Source organism: Sesamum indicum, linkage group LG10 (genome assembly GCF_000512975.1).
Source record: "Sesamum indicum cultivar Zhongzhi No. 13 linkage group LG10, S_indicum_v1.0, whole genome shotgun sequence".
In the NCBI taxonomy this organism is placed as follows: Eukaryota; Viridiplantae; Streptophyta; class Magnoliopsida; order Lamiales; family Pedaliaceae; genus Sesamum; species Sesamum indicum.
In genome coordinates this window covers 2,701,384-2,720,559 of record NC_026154.1, presented here as the reverse complement: position 1 = coordinate 2,720,559, position 19,176 = coordinate 2,701,384, and the positions used below count along the sequence as shown (strand labels likewise).

The 19,176-nt window shown below is 29.4% G+C and overlaps 2 protein-coding genes across 2 annotated transcripts; both read left to right on the top strand.

Moving 5' to 3' along the window:
- On the top strand, positions 1,755-2,459 carry LOC105171794 (protein NDR1-like). The gene has a single exon (XM_011093024.1). It carries the CDS (start codon positions 1,755-1,757, stop codon positions 2,457-2,459), a length of 705 nt encoding a protein of 234 aa, XP_011091326.1.
- Positions 12,173-14,458, top strand: LOC105171793. The gene has a single exon (XM_011093023.1). It carries the CDS (start codon positions 12,173-12,175, stop codon positions 14,456-14,458), a length of 2,286 nt encoding a protein of 761 aa, XP_011091325.1.

The following is a 19,176-nucleotide window of genomic DNA, read 5'->3' as shown; positions in this document are numbered from 1 at the left end:
TGAACTGAAGTATATAGTCGATTTGGTTTTTTTTAGTAGGAGCGATCAACTATTATTACTTGAAATAAGTTGATGAATTATATAGTTGATTTGGTTTTGATAGTTACCATTTTGGTTTGATGTTCGATTAAATTGAATTTTTCGTTAATTAAAAATAATAATTATGTTTATTTTATTTTTTATATTTTAAATAATTAAAATAAAAAATAATATAAAAATTAATTAACATATAAAAAAGTATGTATATAAAAATTAAATAAAAATAATATTTCGGTATCAAGTAAGATAATTGGGTGAACCGATACTAAAAATCACAATCGAACCATTTTTTTTTTTTTTTTGGTATGATTTCGGTGCATACTGAATTTTTTGTTTCAATTTGTTTACCGAACGGCAAACACCCCTTTTAATCTCTTTCTTTTTAAGAATTCTAAAATTTTTTAGGAAAAATATTTTTTTAATCTCATAAAATAAGGGTAATTTTTTTTATACCATAATTATGGCAAGCGCCGCTTTTAATTCCATAAAACTCATAATCACACATTTTTAGCTACAAATCATCACATACATTATGATTTTGGGACTAAAAAAATATTGTTTGAGACTTCAAGTATATGAATAAAACATGTGAATATATAGATGCTTCTACTGATCTATTGACTTTCGTGTGTGTATATATATATAGACATATATATTTGTCCTAAATTCAACAATAAAGTATGTGTGTGAACGTATGCGTATGTGATATTGACATTTGATGTTAATGTTAATGCTGAAATAACCATTCAACATGACATCAATTCTATTTTTCTAATTAAGTGCAGTGTTTACTTACTTTGATGCTGCACCAAAAATGCACTAAACTCAAAAACTTTAGACGGAATTAAGCATTTGCGCATAGTATTTTTATAATCCGAACCTTAATTACTTTGATAAGTCACCAAAAGTATTATTCAAATTCTTACTATCAAAAGGCCACACTACAAAAACAAGTCTTTATGTCACCAAATTAAATCTTGTCATATGTAATGTGTTAAATGTGACAGAATAGGTTTCATCACATTATATACTAAAAATTAGGGGAAAATGCACGCATTTTTCTATGAATTTACCTCCTCGTACATTTTAAAATTCAACAAATTGCTTCATTGTATTTTTTTAAATAAAATAATTTACGTACAAAGGAGATAAATTCTTTCATTCCAAAAAATTTAAAAAGGTAAATAGCTACTTTTTTTTAAGGGCATAAATTGCTTTTTTATAATATCACAGGGGATAAATTGTATTGAACTCCTAAAATTATGACTAATTTGAATTTTCTCATAATAGCATAAATTAATTGTGAAAAATTTTATTTTTATCGAGATATATATTTAATTCTTCACAATAAATATTGATATAATATGACTAAAAACAATTCCTCACACTATAATACATGAAAAAGAAAACATTTAATAGGAGTACTACAACATTGACTTCCAGTCTTTCTTAATTTACAAACTTCCTAGATACAAGTTTCCCATTAGCTCTCTCTCTCTCTCTCCCCCTCTATATCTCATATTCAAGAACCAATTAAGAAAGCTCTCTCTCTCTCTCTCTCTCTCTCTCTCTCTCTCTCTCTCTCCCCCTCTATATATATATAGATATATGCTCTCATATTCAAGAACCAAATAAGAAAGATACACACAGACAGTAGAAACCCTCCAACTATATTCCAACCAGATTCTCAGCAACCGTTGGATCGAGAGACCAAAATGGCTGAGGAATTTTCCTCCTTATTAGAACCACTACAGGATTGTGAACCTGAAAGAATAGGAGACTGCATTTGGAAATATATCTGCATAATTATCACCTTACCAGTTACAGTCTGGTTCATGTTAACTTTCCGCATTCATATGCCTAAATGCCATCTCCAACAGCTTTACCTGCCTGCCCTAGACCTCTCTGATACTTCCAACGCCACGGCGGCTGCCGGCGTCATCAACCCAACCCTCTTCTTCGACCTGGAACTCGAAAACACGATGAACGACCACAGCGTCCGTTACAGTGATATTAATCTGACTTTCTATTATGGCCCTGATAGAAACTTCACCATAGCAAATTACAGGGTTCCTGGATTCTACCAGGGAAAGGAAAAGAAGGCGTACCGCAGAGACGTGGTGGAAAGTCACGATCTGCCTTGGGACGACGCCATCGGGAAGGTGTTGAATGGCTCCAGGGCGGTTTTCAGGGTGGATTTGGTAGCAAAGCCCACGTTCAGGTACTGGTTTTGGTATTCCAAACGGAGGTGGCTAAGGGTTGGGGCCAAGGTGGAGGTCGACGCCACTGGTAAGAAAGTCAAGAAAGAACCGATCCCTCTCAAGTCCGCCGCCGCACACGGGCGGCGCTGTGGTTCAGGGAGGATGTGCGTTCTGCAGGTTCTCTTAGGTTTCGTGCTTTCTCTGGTGCTGCTGTATTAATTAGTGAGAAGATTAGCTCAGAACAATTAAGACCCAATTAGCTTGGATGAATGAGATTGGCGGTGTTAGCTTTGTTTATCTGTCAGTGTGTGTAACTTTCCAATTCAGTGTATGCAAATCTATATGTTTTTCCTTTTTCGTGATTTTTATTTCTCGACCTTATGCTATACATTTGCAAGTTGAATCACTTTAATTTAACTGTTCCTCATGTTGTGTGTTTTTCCTTTATGCTGCATGCACGTTAAGAAATAGGGTTGTGTTTTCATTTTCAGTTTTCAGTCTTTCAAACAGAAATTAACGCAAGAATATATATCTATTTATACGTATTCTCTCATTGAAAATACGTTCCCAACTACAAGCCAAACACATATAAAAAAATATAATTTGATATATCAATAATATATATAGTTCAATCCATCTATAACTAAAAAAAATATAGTATCTACATTCACACACATTGCCTTTTCACTGCCACAAATTGCTTCATGTATTTATCATCTAAGTTGCTTGTTATTAATGTGTCTATCTTACCCTCCCTCATCTATTCTTAAAATTCAATCAGATCCATGGTGGGAAAGAACCAATAAAGAAAATCTACAGATAATGTGGGAGAACAAACACCAACAAATATCTTAAAGCAAATCTCGAAACAGGGTTACAAAAATGACAAGAGTAATTATCCAAACCCCACAATTGCTAGTTTTCAAAACAATCACAAGCATCCATAATTAAGGAATACTGTATTTCCACATACGGCGCAACAACATAACCCCAATGCATAAAACACAGAAACTCATCAAGATCAGCCTATGCATAGGCATTTATACAAGCATATAGTATTTTACACTCAACACAATAATGCTCGTCAGCATCCTCAACCCGCACAAGAAGAGTTCCTTTTTAACGAATACCTTAAATACTCGCCAGCTCTCTTCATACGTGGGCACCTCGAGTCCTTTGACCATCTTTTCTAGCTCTTCTTGAGTAAATGCCATCGCGATTGATAAAGAAAAATATTTCTTGTGCAGGTTTAGACTCCGCACCCCAAGCTCACCAACGTGCACCTGGGCCAAAAGTGACACCCTTGTAGAGATGATGCAATTTTGAATGTCAAAATTTGGGTTTCTACAGCGAACAAGAATAGGTAAGCAAACTAATACTTATCTCATAACTGTTCACATTGTTCACACTCGAGCTCGACTTGTTGCCAGCCCTAGTTCCATAGTTAAAAAAGTTTAAAATTTCATGTGGTAATTTATCAAGTACTGCTGGAAAAGGCAAAATAAGAATTTTAGAGAACATTGGACTTAAATATGTTCTTCATATTCCCGAACATGCCTCTAATTTTCATATTACTTCTTTTTATTCTCACTATAAATTTCACTATGAGACCTCAAGGAGAATGATTGGTAATGCCATAACTATTTATATTACAAACAACATGTCCAAAGTATTCATACAACAGAAAGAAACTCTCCCTTTATTCTATTGTATTTATTACAAAATTCAGTATGTTGTTTCTATTGAATTGGTACTTTATAATTTGTTGGAGGTCAAATAAATTTACTCAAAATAATAATTTATTGCTTTTATTTTATTTATTTATTTTTTTTAAAAAAAAAACTCTAACTTAAGTGACTTCGGTAAAAGAAGTTGCATCGAACATCTAACTTAAGCACAAATAAAAACATTTAACATCTATTTATAGTATCATTTGCACACATAAATGGTAGAAATTAATTATATCAAATGGTGGATAGAGATTTCCAGAATATTCTAAAATATTTTTCAGAAAATTGTATAACATTAATTTTTGAATTGTTTTAATTGGTTGGTGCAATTTTTGTGAAAATTCTTAATCAAATATAACCATACCAAGAATTATCATATATAAATGTTGTTTAATAAATATTGATTAATTACTTTTATTAAATTGTCCATCAATAAATTCGAATTGATGCAAATTCAATTTGAATAAAAATAATTTAAAAAACTAAGTTACATTAAATTTTTAGTCACATAGAATGATATATCTAAAGTTTGAAGTTTGAGAAATGCAAAAGGAAGAAAACATAAGAAAGGTAAATATATAAGTGAATAAAAGTATTATTGGATAATGAATGAATCTTAAAAATAGTCCTCTTCTTGGGTTAGACATGACCACTTGGACAGGATGTCCCTCTTTTGGGCTGGCAGTCTTATATCTGGGCTTAGCGCTTTTTCTTGGGTCAATATCTTTTGGGCCATATCCATTAGGGACCATTTTGAAAAGTTATAAAATACTGGACTAAATGTGTTGAGTTTTTTTTAATTTTTCGATCATTTTAAAAATTACGTAAAACATATATAAGACTAAATGTGTCGAATTTTTTTAATTTTGAATCATTTCAAAAATTTTATAAAATAAAAAATTAATTATGTTGAGTTTTCTCAATTTTGAAACTATTTTACAAATGTCGTTAAATCTAAAACTATATATGTTAAGTTTTTCAATGTTAAAATTATTTTAAAATTCCATAAAAAAAATTAAAAGTGTTAGAACGCACTCTCCCGTGGGAATATTTTCGAAATGTTCTTGGGTCAATGTTGTTATGGATAATAAAAATAAACTTGATTGGTATTTCAAAGTGAAATTCAAGTTGCTTGATTTCATGTTATCATTTGATGAGCTAGCCAGGATTGGGTTATCGATTTTTATTGTAGTATATTAATATTATTTCTTTATTCCATCTGAAATTATTGACTAATTTAAAAATATATAATGAATATTGTAATAGTATATTGATTGCTTCACAAATAATGGTGTATTTTTTTTAAAAAAAAATCATTAATTATGGAAAACTCAATATTTTATTTTATGAAGATGACTTTTTGTAAATTTATTTGTGTATATATTTCATCTATTGATTTCCAAGATTTATATATTTCTTTATAATTTAATTATAGAAATGTTGGAAAAATAATGTTGGAATTGAAGTTACATGTAAATTTCTCAGTACTTTGAGGCTTTAATATTGACCTACTTGAATTTTCTTTAAGCACCAAAAATTTCTGATTTTTGGACAGTTTGCAGAACACTGAACTTATTTGGATCGATTTTTTGAATGGTTGAAAATCCGTCCTTACAAATGGTATTACAAAATATTAGAAATGATTTAGGCAAAATCATACCTATTTGTGATGGAAACTGTAACACTCTATGAAAATTATTCCTAACATTGAATTTGTCAAAAGGAATTATTTTTTAATTTGAACGATTTTAGGAATAGTCAGTCTTATTTAAAAATACGTATATAAAATTATTTTAGTAATAGTATTGGGAACGGGCTTTTTGAGTATGGAACAAACTTAAAGCTGAAATAGTAATGGTATTAAGAATGATTAGCCACCTTTTGGAAACACTTATTTGAAACGATTTTAGTAATAGTATTTTGAACGGTCAATGCAGTTTAGGAACACGCGTTTAGAACTGTTTTAGTAATGGTATTAGAACGATCATTTATTTAGATTCGTAATATTTATTTACCATCACTAAAATCGTTCCTATTTTATAATTTTATAATTTATTTATATTTTATAATTTATTCATATACTTCATAAATTGTAATAAATAAATAAATTTATATATTTTAATATATAATTAAATTAATTTAATAAATTTTTAATTAATTATATTTATGAATTTAATTACTTAAATAAATATGAATGATGGAATGTAATAAAACATTATGAAATATGACTAATTAAGAAAAAATATTATATTAATATGAAAAATTATCTAACTACAAAAATGAAAAAAAAATTCAAACCTAATCTAACCCCTCCTGTGTTAACGCTAAAGCTATCTATAATTGATGTATTCAATGATAAATAATTTCGTTCTAAATTTATAGATTGCTTCTAATTGAGATCCCATGACTTTAAGGTTATGGATTCGAACTCTACCAACGTATGAGCATGTTGTTTTACTTTAATGGTAGGTGTCATTAATCTATTTTAATAATAGTCATTGATTAGATATATTTATCTGATATTGATGATTAGTATATAATTTTCATAGTTATTTATTATTGTTAGATACAAATATTGGATATATTATTGTCATCTATTTATTCAATAAATAAGAATTGATAAATTTTATTTAAAAAAAAAACAACCCGACAAATTGAAAATTTTAATAATCATTTTGCTTCTGAAATTATTGTACATTATCTGTAATACCTATTAATATAGGAATGCATAAGTTTTTAAAGGGCAAATCTTTTTTTGGTCCCATTATTTTTTTTCTTTTGGTACTATAATTATGGCGAGTGTCGCTTTTGGTACCATAAAATACAAAAATACGTCTTTTTGGTCCCCTAAGTAACGGCAAAAGCCATGTGCCTCGCACGTGGGTGTTAACGGCCGTCACCTCCTATTCACTCACGTGACTTGACTTTAAAGGTTATGTTTAAGGGTACCAAAATAATAAAAAGAACGTATTTTTTTGGTATCGTTAAATGAAAAGAAATATTTTGACGAACTTTGATGCAAATTATAAGAATTTTTTTTAAAAAAAATAAAAATGTTTGGAAAATTTTATTTTAATATATATAATAAAATAGCTCTAAAATTATAATTATTTGTATTTCAAATAATTTTTAAGATACTTTTTACTATTTTTGAAATTAAATTCTTATTTGGTCTAAAAATATATTAATATTTGATCACAACTTATAAAAATTAAAATTTATTTTTGAGTAAAATTATTAGATATATTTTTTTATTAAATAAAAAATTGCTTTTTAAATTAAAATTATTTACATTCGAGATAAATCATAGCAACTATTAATTTTTTTAAGTTAAACTTTTATTTTGTTTGAAAATATTTTAATAAATTTTGACCATAAACTATAAGAAATAAAATCTTACTTTTAAAAATATAAGAAATTAAAGAAATTTTATTTTAATATAAATAGTAAAATAGTTTATAATTTACAATTATTTATTTTAGAAAATTTCTAGCATATTTTAATTATTTTTAAAATTAAATTATTATTTATTCTAAAAATATTTTAATAAACTTTTGACCGAAAAAGTAAGCGATAAATTTTAGTATTTTGATAAACTATGATCGAAAAAAGTAAGAAATAAATTTTAGTTTTATTTCTAATATTTATCTCTAATGTAAATAACTATAATCTAAATAAATCTATTATTTAGTAAAATAAAATTTATCTAATACTTTTATTCAAAATAAATTTTAATTTTTATAGTTTGTGCTCAAATATTAATATATTTTAGATCAAATAATATTTTAATTTTAAAAATAGTAAAATAGATCTTAAAAATTATCTGAAATAAAAATAATTATAATTAACTATTTATTATATATATTAAAATAAAAATTTTCTAATATTTTTATTTTTGTAAAAAAAATAAAGTTCTTATAGTTTGTGGCCAAAGTTGATCAAAAGATGAAAAAAAAAAAAAACAAAGTGGGAAAAGAAAATGAAGGGAAAATAAAATTGGGATGTTGAAAGCTCTAACTTATACTAATTTTTCCTCAATTTTTTGCAGCATCATGTGCCTTTTTCCTCCAAAATGGTGGGGTTAATGAGGCATATGAGAGTGAGTAAAAAACTCTTTGTATGTGTTTTGGAAAAAGAAGTAAATTACCCCCTATCTAAATCATTGATAGAGAGATAATTTGCTTTATTTGTTGAAATATAGAGGGGTAATTTACTATTTTTTTATTCAGGAGAGTATTTGCTCATTTTATATATCATAGGGGTAAATTGTATTTAGCCCCTAATTTTAATAATACTGCCTGATGGGAGACTTTATGTACAGACTAGATACATAAAATCTACAAATTTGGCGTCAAATTATTCGGACAATTATGATTCATCATGTGTTGACGTGGTTTCTAGTTTTGATAGTTGATCCACTGTTTGATTTGCCTCCCGATAACAAAATTTAAGGTGAATAATCTGAAAGCTATTCAATTTTTTTTCCAAAACATTACATACTAAAAGAATTTTTTTCCAAATCAAGTTTAATCGAATTAAATTAATTATAGAGCAAATATAACATACGTGTTATGTATATAATTGGTCACTTTTTTCGAATTGTACACCAAAATAAACTAATTGCTTCAAATTTGACGGAATGAAATTCGAAATAAAATTTTCCTTCATTGAACTAACCAATTAAGCAAGGAAGAAAAGAAAAAGGAAGGAAGATTTATGCGAGTGGCGGTGCATGAACCTAATAACAATAATGTTAGTGATGCAGTTTAAAAAGGTAATAATAGCAAAGTATATAGTAAAAGAAGACGTATGTTTTCCCGAGTAGTAGAATCCGTGTGGAGGTTGCGCTCTTTCCGGGGATTCGCTGTCTTCCGACACTTTGTCGTTATAACTTTTCTTGAGAAACTGTCCTTTTCACTTAAGGGCTTCAAGAACTTTGTTGTTTGCACTTGAGGGCTTCAAGACTTTGTCCTTTTCACTTGAGGACACTTGAGACAGAGCTCAAAGTTTTACACTTAAGGACTTGAAGAATTTGTTTTTTACACTCACTTAAGGACTTGAAGAACTTTTGTTTCTGGAAGTGGATGACAAGTGTTTTCATCAGTCTGTTCAAACATAATATGAATGTATGAGCTGGAAGACGTCGTTTTCTGGATGTGTGAACAAATTGTTTATTGTTATTTGTCCTAATCAAATTACACCCTTAGCTACCAAATCTAAGGAATTTTTAATTATCAAGAGAAAGAAAACATTAATTAAATGGAATGCAGAGAAAACACATTGACTCCATACACATGAGGTCAACTTAGCACTCACGTACCTCTCATCCAATAGTTAAACTATATTATAATATTTAATTATAATTAATTATTATGATAAATAATAAATAATTAATAACAGATAGTCATTGGCTACAGCCTAACTTATTGACCGTTATTGACCGTAATGTGGCGAGGGTGGTCAAAACATTTGTTACACTCTCAAGTGTGGCAAATATATAATTTTTCATGGAAAAAAGTTAGTATGTTTTTTCTGCATCGATCTTATTTAACCATGTATAATAATAATTATTTATCATTATTTTTAATTATAGTTATTAATATTGTAATCAATAATAATTTTTTTTCTAGTGTGTGTTATCCATAAGCAACCAGAAGCAAAGTTAGAATTGCCATCAATAAATATATATATAATATAATTACTAATGATAATTTTAATTTTTTTTACATAAGAATTTCCACGAAATTGATACACATGTCACATGAAAATCATATTAAGTAAATTAATATTCAATAAATATAAAAAATGTAAGTTATATCGTTATAATTACAGCACATTTTCTTAATGTTATGTAAAATTGTCTATAAGCTAATTTATATTGATGCATATATATGTGTAATTAACTCATTTTCTGCAAAAACAAAATTTTGTAGTACACTTAAATGTATGTTTGTTTGTAATTTAAGTCATTCAACTTTTTTATTTTTTTTAGGGTAGCATTTTGGTATTATATTTTTTTAATTTCACAATTTCAATATTTTTTTCTTACTGGAGTTTATTCTTATCGCGGAAACATGACCTTCTGGGATTACAGTTCCTATTAGCTCATTTTTGTAAGTATTTTTATCCTTTAACTTTATAAGATAGCATTAAAATCCTATATCTTTTAAATTTCGCGATTTTATTCCACCAGAGTTCAGCTGTCCTGCCGTTAGAGATGAACTCCGGTTAAAAAAAAATTATAATTTTCAAAAATTAAAAAGATATAAGAGCAAAACACTACTTTAAAAAATTAAAAAATAAAAATGTCAAATAACCTAAATTACGAGAACAACAAAATACATTTAATCCTTGTATAGTGATATATATCAATTAAATAAAATTTAGGAGAATTGATTATTTTACATTTGGGAGATGAGTACACTTTATCCTGGAAAGATAATTATTCCCAACTTTTTACCTCTATAAAGCAGATTAGTGATCAATTAAATTATATACAGTCAAATGCTGGAGGGCGGCTTGACCTTGCGGAAAAGAAAGCAGCACTGGTCATTTAAGTTCTGCTGATGCCAAGGCATGGAACTAACACTTCATTTTTAATTTTCAATTTTTAAAATAATAATAAAAATCAAAATGTATTTATTTATATATATTCTCACAAAATATATTTTATTGTCTTTCTCATCTCAATTATTATTATATTTTATATATATAGAATTGATATTACAATTCGTAAATTAATAATTTTTTTAAATAAAATTTAATTTGATATAACATCACTAAAAAATTTAAATCGATAAGAAATATATTTGATTTACGCTATTAATTAGGGCCGGAAGCAAAACTTGCAAGACAAATTAATTTATACAATTTTTATTGTTATAATAATAAATATTAGTGGTTGAAGTGATGATAAATTTTATATTTATATCATTGATATAAAATATGGTATGCTGACCACCAATCCTACAATCAATCCTCTGCAAACCTTAATACAAATTTATTCATTTTTTTATTATATAAAAATATATATTGGTAGGTACAATGATCAATTTGATACCCCCTATATAAGGCCAGAATTGAGGAATAATTAGTGAAAAGGATGTAGGAGTTGAATCAATTATATGGTAAGTATAAAAAACTTATCGAGTGATTTGGTGTACAGTTCAGGGGAAATGACCAATTACATGACATGTGTATCACACTTGCTTTGTGATTAATTTCGTTTAACCAAACTTAATTTGTGTAAAAATTTTCTCAAGCATAGATTAAAAAGTTTTGGTGTAATATATTTTGTTAATGATCTTGAAAACTTACATGTCGGATCAGCAATGCAGTAAACTTTAATCCTTAAATACTATATTATGTGATGTTTCTTTGTGTAAGAAAACAAAGTAATTAAGCTATAGACAACATTTTTCTTCTTTTAAAGCATTAGAAATTATGCAAAACTCCATTATCTTTTCACCAGATACAAATTGTTGCATTATTTCATATTTAATAAATATAAAAAATAATTAAATATTTAATTAATGATTTTATATTAAACAATACATATGAAGAAAATACGATCATAAAAAACCATTCTAAAAATAGAGATGAAAAAAAATTATAATTTTAATTCTGTAAGTATATGGGATGATAATTTTGGTCATGTTGAAATCAATTTTAAGAGTTTGGTTTTAAAATTTATAAAAAAATTATAATTCAAGGACAATTCTGGCCAAAAACTTATAAATTGACTAGAAAAATGCATATGTTGTGTACGCCACACGCTAATTCAAGAATTTCTTTAGCAAATCTATGAATTTTCAGTTAGAGGATCAAATTGTCGAAATTAGTTTGAACATGATCAAGATTACCACTCTTATACTTACAAGATCACAATTATAATTTTTTCAATAAAAATGCATCTATATTCACAAGAACTACCCCATTTTCATGAATGGAACCTTTTGTTCTAATATCATATTGTTTAATAGGGTGTTAACTTTTGTGACGGGGATTGCTTCAGGCCCTGCACGAAATTAGGATATGATTCGCTAGCAGCTTCCCCGCAAGGCACCAACCCTTTGCTCCTATATAACTCATCCTCCACACCTTACCTCGGCAAAAATTATAAACATCACACATCTCCATTCCTGGAAAGAAAATAGACCCTCACAGTAGGACAATACTCAATCATCCATGTTCATGATAGTAATGTCAGTGTCGTATTTGTCAGGCGACGATGACAATGAATACCTTCAAACACGACTAAATGCACCTATGCCATGGATCGGCGTATATGTGGCTGCAGCTTCAGTAGCTTGCTCGCTTGCAATGGCGGCCGATGTTGTCTATGGATTCCGTTGCAAAAAGCTTTGGTTTCCATGCAAATTCTTCTCTCTCAACGCCACTTCCCTGACGCTGCTAGCTGTAGCACTGAAGCTGCCGGTGGACTTAACCACTAACATGTGGGCGGTAACGGACCGGTTAGCAAAGGTGAGCAGCCTTGCTTTTATGTCCACTGCCACCGCCAATTTCATGACGTCTCTGGGGTCTATGGGTGACCAGGACATTATAATGAGTGTTACTGCACTATTTATTCTCGTAATTACAGTCTTCGTTGATGTGTTCATCCAAATTGCTGAAATGCGTTCTTTCATTCATCGCCATCTGGTTTTCCCTGAAGAAGTATTGGCTGCTGCTTTTATGCTTCTCTTGCTGTTTCTGCTGGTTTCTTTAGCCATAATGGTTTTATCCACCAAAAGATATCTAGATGGAAAATATCAGGAGATGCATAGTGCGGTTTTAAGTCAAGAACTCCGGGACATGAGGGAAGTTACAACCCAGGGACTGAGAGCCTTAGTGAAAAAGTATTGGGTAATGGCACAAACTAGCAACCCTCAATTTGTTATCGCCGGATCTGCAATCTGTACTGCTTGTGGTGTCATATCTGCCGTGGTTTTGCTAATCACGGCAGAAGCTGAGATAAGAATGATACTGGTACATAAAAGATTAGTGCAGACCGCTTCCGTCTATGGCAACTCAACTACTTGGATTCTAATAGTTCAGTCCATCGGAGTGATAGTGGGCAGTGTCGCTCCTGTGTTCAGATGGTGCAGGGCCATAAAGTTCAGTTGCTCAAGGGAAAACCGTAACAATTGTTTCTCCAGGGACAAATTCAAGATCAGGGAGTATTGGACTGAAAGGCTTGTGCAGTGGAAAGGGAGCTCGTCTGCTTCAGGAATCAGGCACCGCAAGTTAAGAAAATTTGTTCATGATGCAAAAGGACTGACTCTTGATCTGTTGACGAAAGTTCAGATCTTCATTATCCTTTCCAGCAAACTAGTTCTTCTAGTCTCGACCTCTCTGTTAGGTCCATTTTACTTGTGCTTCCAGCGCATTAAACAATTGAGAATGCAGCGTCGTATAAACTCACTTCCAAGAGATGCTGATCAATCAGGCGCTGTTGCAGACCTTCGTTTTTATGCTCTACGACTCGACGGTGAGGTACCGCTGCCTGATGACACCCTCAGGAGCATATCCGATGAGGTTGATGAAGTGTTTGAGATTGGTAGAAGGCAGCGATCAGACAGTCTATTACAATTTCTACGCCAGTCCCACAGCTTCAATGGGGTGATTGCTTTTGACAGCAATCAAGTTCCAAGTCTACATTATCGAGAACCACCTAACTGCTGGTCTCTACCGGTGGTGACACTGACAAGCATTGCAATCTCGCTGCCCGGAGTTCCAAGGGAGAGTGTCCATGGGTTAATAAGCAGTGTCCGCCGAGGACTCAGCTACGCCAAGCTCATAGAGAAATGCCTGTACAACAGTGGAGATTTAGCCAACATTAGAAAGGCTGCAGAAATTTGGGCAGAAGTTGAGCTCTACCGCAAATGGCAGGGCGTGGATCTGGGCAAGCTATCTCGTGAAAGCGAGAACTCCAAGAAGTCGCTAGAAAATCTTGCAACAGTAGCCGTAAAGACTGTGCTGGATTTCAAGAGGAAGACGGGGGGTTGCCTCATGATGAGCAACCCACTTAACTGGCCTGACAACATTGTTTCTGCTAACTCAATGTACAGGATAAGCCAAACTATTCTATCGATTTACAATCAGAGCGATCACCACGATGATCAGCAGCAAGCAGACGAGCATTTGTTCCAGCTGTTGTCTGACATGATTGCAGACATACTGTCAGCCTGTCTTACCAATTTAACTCGTGTTATAACCATAAAGTGCCACCGCAGCACCATAGAAGTAAGGGAGAAAAGTGTCTGTGAGGCGGCTCTTCTTCTGGGTGAAACTGAAGACATTCTTGAACTGCTTTGGCGGCGTGAACTGCCAATCAGCTCTAATTCAGAACAAGCAGCATACATTGACGGGTGGCGTTCTATGATGGAGCTGGAAAACGGGATCCAACAGAACGCTTTGTCCAGCAGCGAAAATGTTCCACCAGAAAATAGTGGAGACCATGTCTTCATCACAATAATGGAGGGCTGATCAATTTGCAGTCAGGAATTTTCAACGAAGAAATAATCTAGCCATCAGGGATCTTCTATAGTTATATCTTTGTATATACCTACCGGCTTCCTCCATTTATAATTTATTGCTATATGGAATTATGGATATCTACGTCTATGTACGTACATATATATCCACCTATTATTGTTCAGCATGAACTTTTTAAAATTTTTAAGTGGACGCATGTATCAATTTATTAAAATTATTTAAATATATATATGTTTACATTAATTCGTTGCACTTAAATAATTATTATAGTCAATCAAATATATTCATGCATGATGAATGAAACATATATTATATAACTCTCAATATGAAAATAAAATAGTTCATAACACCCAATCATGTCTTCTCATCTAAAAGGCATCACAAAATCATTTATGAATAATCAAATGCGTAAAGCATTACAAACTTCATATTTTAGCAAATTACCATAATATTTATAGTTTTAATATTTATGATTATTAATTTAGAGTTTTAATGGGACCTAATATTTATAAAGGAATTTTTCGAAAAATTATTATCTTATTATCTTATCGAATTTGATGATTTTTTACAAAGGTCCAAGTCGGGATCGAAAAATTTTATTATTTTAGAGAATTTATTAATTTATAGAGATTTTAGTGTACTAATATATAAAATTAATATATTAAATATTATTTATATAAATATATATGTAAATAGACCATATATAGATCAGGAATTAGACATAAATGTGAATCTCATTTGTTACCACATGGAGATCTGTCGAAATAAGTTTTGTACCCGTTAATCTATAAAAAATATTAGGGGAGAGTATCATTTTGGTATTTTTATTTTTTAAATCTTTATTTTATTTTATTTATCTATATCTTTCTGCTTTTCGAGATTGATAGCTATTATTATTATTATTATTATGCATCTTTTTTTGTCATTATTTTTTTAGATATCTAATATTATTCTAGTATTTTATATATACTTTATTAAATTAATAATAAATATCTTATTTTAAATAATATTAAAAAATTATACGCAGAGGCAGACGTAGGTAGGGTGTGGCACAAGTTATAGTTGGTTAGAGCTAGTTCCGATTTCAAACTATCCAGACCACATGCGTTCAATTTGTACAAAAACAGAAGCTAACAAATCATTTATGCTCAAAGTCCATTAATCGCAAAAATCAAATTCATATCAAATTAATACTGAAGCGGAATTTCCCATTTAAAGCAGAATATTAATTCTGACGAATTAAAAACATACTTAACAATAATGAAATAAAAAAAGAAGAATATATCATTTTCAACCACAATTATATTATATATATATATATATATCATGTCGCAAACTTGATGCATTTAACATGAAAACCATTTCTTTAATTAAAAGAACATAACAAGAGGAATAAAGAAAACTTACCTGAATGATCAGTTATTAAACCGCGCACTGGACCGAAGGTAATTACAGTCACGTAAATGCATTTAACCAATAAAATATATATATTCTAAATTAATTAATAAGATGAATTATATGTTAATGGTAATCAGACCTAAGCCATGTGAAATTTAATCACCCGTGAATTGGTAAATCTACAAATTAGAGTTGGATAAATTAATTTCAATATGTTTCTAGCAGTTGCCGATCGACAAATAAGATCTAGTTCAATTGTCAAAATTGATCTCTAGTAATTAGGTATGTTGCAATTTTTCATATAGATATTTGATTTATATATGTGATATATATATGGATAGATAGATAGAGAAAGAGAGAGGAGGAGATATTGATATTTAGTTATTTTTACTGTTTTTAAAGTTTTTGGAAAAATGGTACTGTTTAAGAACACATTAATAATAGTTTGCGCTTGATTTGGTAATTTGATGATGCTGATAATGACCCATTTACTTTAATAGTTGGTCGATTTTTTCTAAAAGTTTTTGTTATTTCTAATAATATGATATATATATATATATGTATATATGTGCATGTAAACTCATCCAAACAATTACATAATGTTTGGATTCGTTTTCTAAGTATTTTTTTGTATTTTATGGAGATAGAGAGAGAAAAACAAAGATAAATAAGTGTGTGTTAAAGATAGTATGTATGTTTGGATTTATTGTTGGAGATAATTTAAAATAAGTATTATATGTTTAATGTTGTGTTTGGGGAGACAAAAATTACTATTCATTATCAAATCATGTCTTTTTTATATATGTATTTATATATATGTGTGTATATATATGTATGTATTTATACTAAAACAGTTAAAAATATCTAAAATTAGGTGTTTTTAAATGATGGCAAACATTAAATATGTTTTGACTTGTTTCAAAAATAATTTAGAAATGAAAACAAACATACTGTTAATATTTGGAAATGTAAATATGTATCCAAAAAAGATGGATATATGCAAGGTTATAAATATTAAGTAATATAAGAAAAAAGATGATAAGTTTAATTAATAGCAAGCCATGCAAATTAACTATTTTCTAATTAATATGTCGATTTTTTATACAATCAAAAATTAGATAGAAACGTTCGTGGTTGACACTTAGAGACAAAACTACTCTTATGTAACATAAATGAATAAATAGGAAAAGAATTATATAACAAAATCTGAATAAAAATCATAAATAGATATTATTACACAAAAATCTCTCCACCAATTTTGACCCTTCTCTCCAACCATGAATCGAAAAAGAAAAAAAAAATTATTACATTCTTATTCAGTATGCATGGATGAATTTATTACGTATATATATACATGTATATAGTCTTTAATTTGTATTTTTTGGATGTATATAGTACTATATGATTGATATATACTCGTACTATCTTAAAAACTACTTCCGTATTTGAGATGAATTATGAATTTGCGGTTAGAAATGTTAGAGAAGATGTAACCGAATACTATGGTGAAAACAACGTAACAGGTATTAATTTGATATATATATATACACACACATATATATTAATTAATCTTGTGTACTTATCAATACTAATTAATATAACTAGCTAGAACATGTTTCAATTGAAATAATTAAAGATATCGTATAATACTCATGTTATTGTTACTAAATAATTAATAAAACTGCTTTTTAATTAGTGCAATTATACATCAATCATGCATGTGACAGAATTAAATAAAACAATGATTCAGTACTTAAGTTTAGATTTACAATTAATATACAATCAAATTTTTTAATCGGTTTGTAGTAGATTTCGAATTAATTAATATTAATTAACTGCAAGAATTATCCTCAATCCTATAGGCAAATGACCTGATCAGGAGCAAGGGGCTTCACGTCACTAGCTTCATCAACTTTTTGGCTGGGGAAGAGATCGTGTGAAAACAAAAGCGTAAGGTTGTTAATGGTGTTGTCTATCCAAATTCGGTCCCAACAAATACATATCCATACTAATTTTTTTGTACTCTACCCTATAATATACAAATAGAGTCTTATTCAAATCATACCCAAAAGAATTAGGTAGAGTTGGATCTTACCCATTTGAGACCCACTTAATATGTATTTGTATATGGAGAAAAGCAAGAATATAATGAACATTTGACATACCGAAACTGAGAGCAAAATGGGAAGTCAAAACTAGCAAAACAGATTATGGTTAAGGTAGATAAGAATTCCATCTAAATGGATGAAATTTAAGTTTGACAAAAATGTAAGCCGATACTAGATGGTTAAAATATTTTGTAAATAAGCCACAAGCAGGAAAAATCTTGCCGACTTAATATGAGTTTTGGTGTTGAAATTGACAGTTCTAGTTTAGAGCTTGAACTTAGTAAACAGCAAAAAGAGGAAAAAAATTAGCAAGTGATGAGGACTTGTAAGAAAATTGGTGGGGGTGAAAGCTGCAGCGCGATGCAGGCAGCCTTTTGAAGTACGTAAAACTTAGTGCAAGTTTGGAATAATAGTCCATATCAATTAAACCCATGCATTTTTTGAATGCATCACGGATATATCCTAAATCAATCAATAAGATGAATTAAGATGTTAATAGTAATTAGACCTAGGCCATGTGAAATTTAATCATCAGTGAATTGGGAAATCTATAGAGTTGGATAAATTAATTTCAATATGCTTCTAGCAGTTGTCGATCGATAGAATGAGATCTACTTCAATTGTCAAAATTGAGGTCCCATAAATGACTTTAAGTCATGACCCAATTGATCTCTAGTAATTAGGTATTTGTAATTTTCATATAGATATTTGATTTATATATGTGATATATATATATATATATATATATATAGAGAGAGAGAGAGAGAGAGAGAAAGAGGATTGATATTTAGTTATTTATTGTTTTAAAATTTTTGGAAAAATGGTACCACTTAAAAACACATTAATATTTGGTAATTTGATGATGCTGATAATGACCCATTTACTTTAATAGTTGGTCGACTCTTTCTAAAAGTTTTTGTTATTTCTTAAACATCGTTCCTATTTAGTAACTGTGCCAAACTCCCGCTCCAAAAAGAACGAAACAATGTCATTTTTGTATAGTATTAGGTAAACCGTTCCTAATTATAACAAATTGTTCCTAACTGTGTCTCAAAATTAATTTTTAAAAAATTAAAAAAAATAAAAGATATAGGAAAAACCATCCCAAACATGTTAATGATCAGAAAAAAGTAGATCAACAAGTAATTAACTAATTAAGGCAATTGGAAACATATAACATTACGAATAAAATTTATCAACCGT

Excerpts from the sequence above, each read along its gene's own strand:
- LOC105171794 (XM_011093024.1), top strand. The coding sequence starts at position 1,755 with ATGGCTGAGGAATTTTCCTCCTTATTAGAACCACTACAGGATTGTGAA.
- LOC105171793 (XM_011093023.1), top strand. The coding sequence starts at position 12,173 with ATGTCAGTGTCGTATTTGTCAGGCGACGATGACAATGAATACCTTCAA.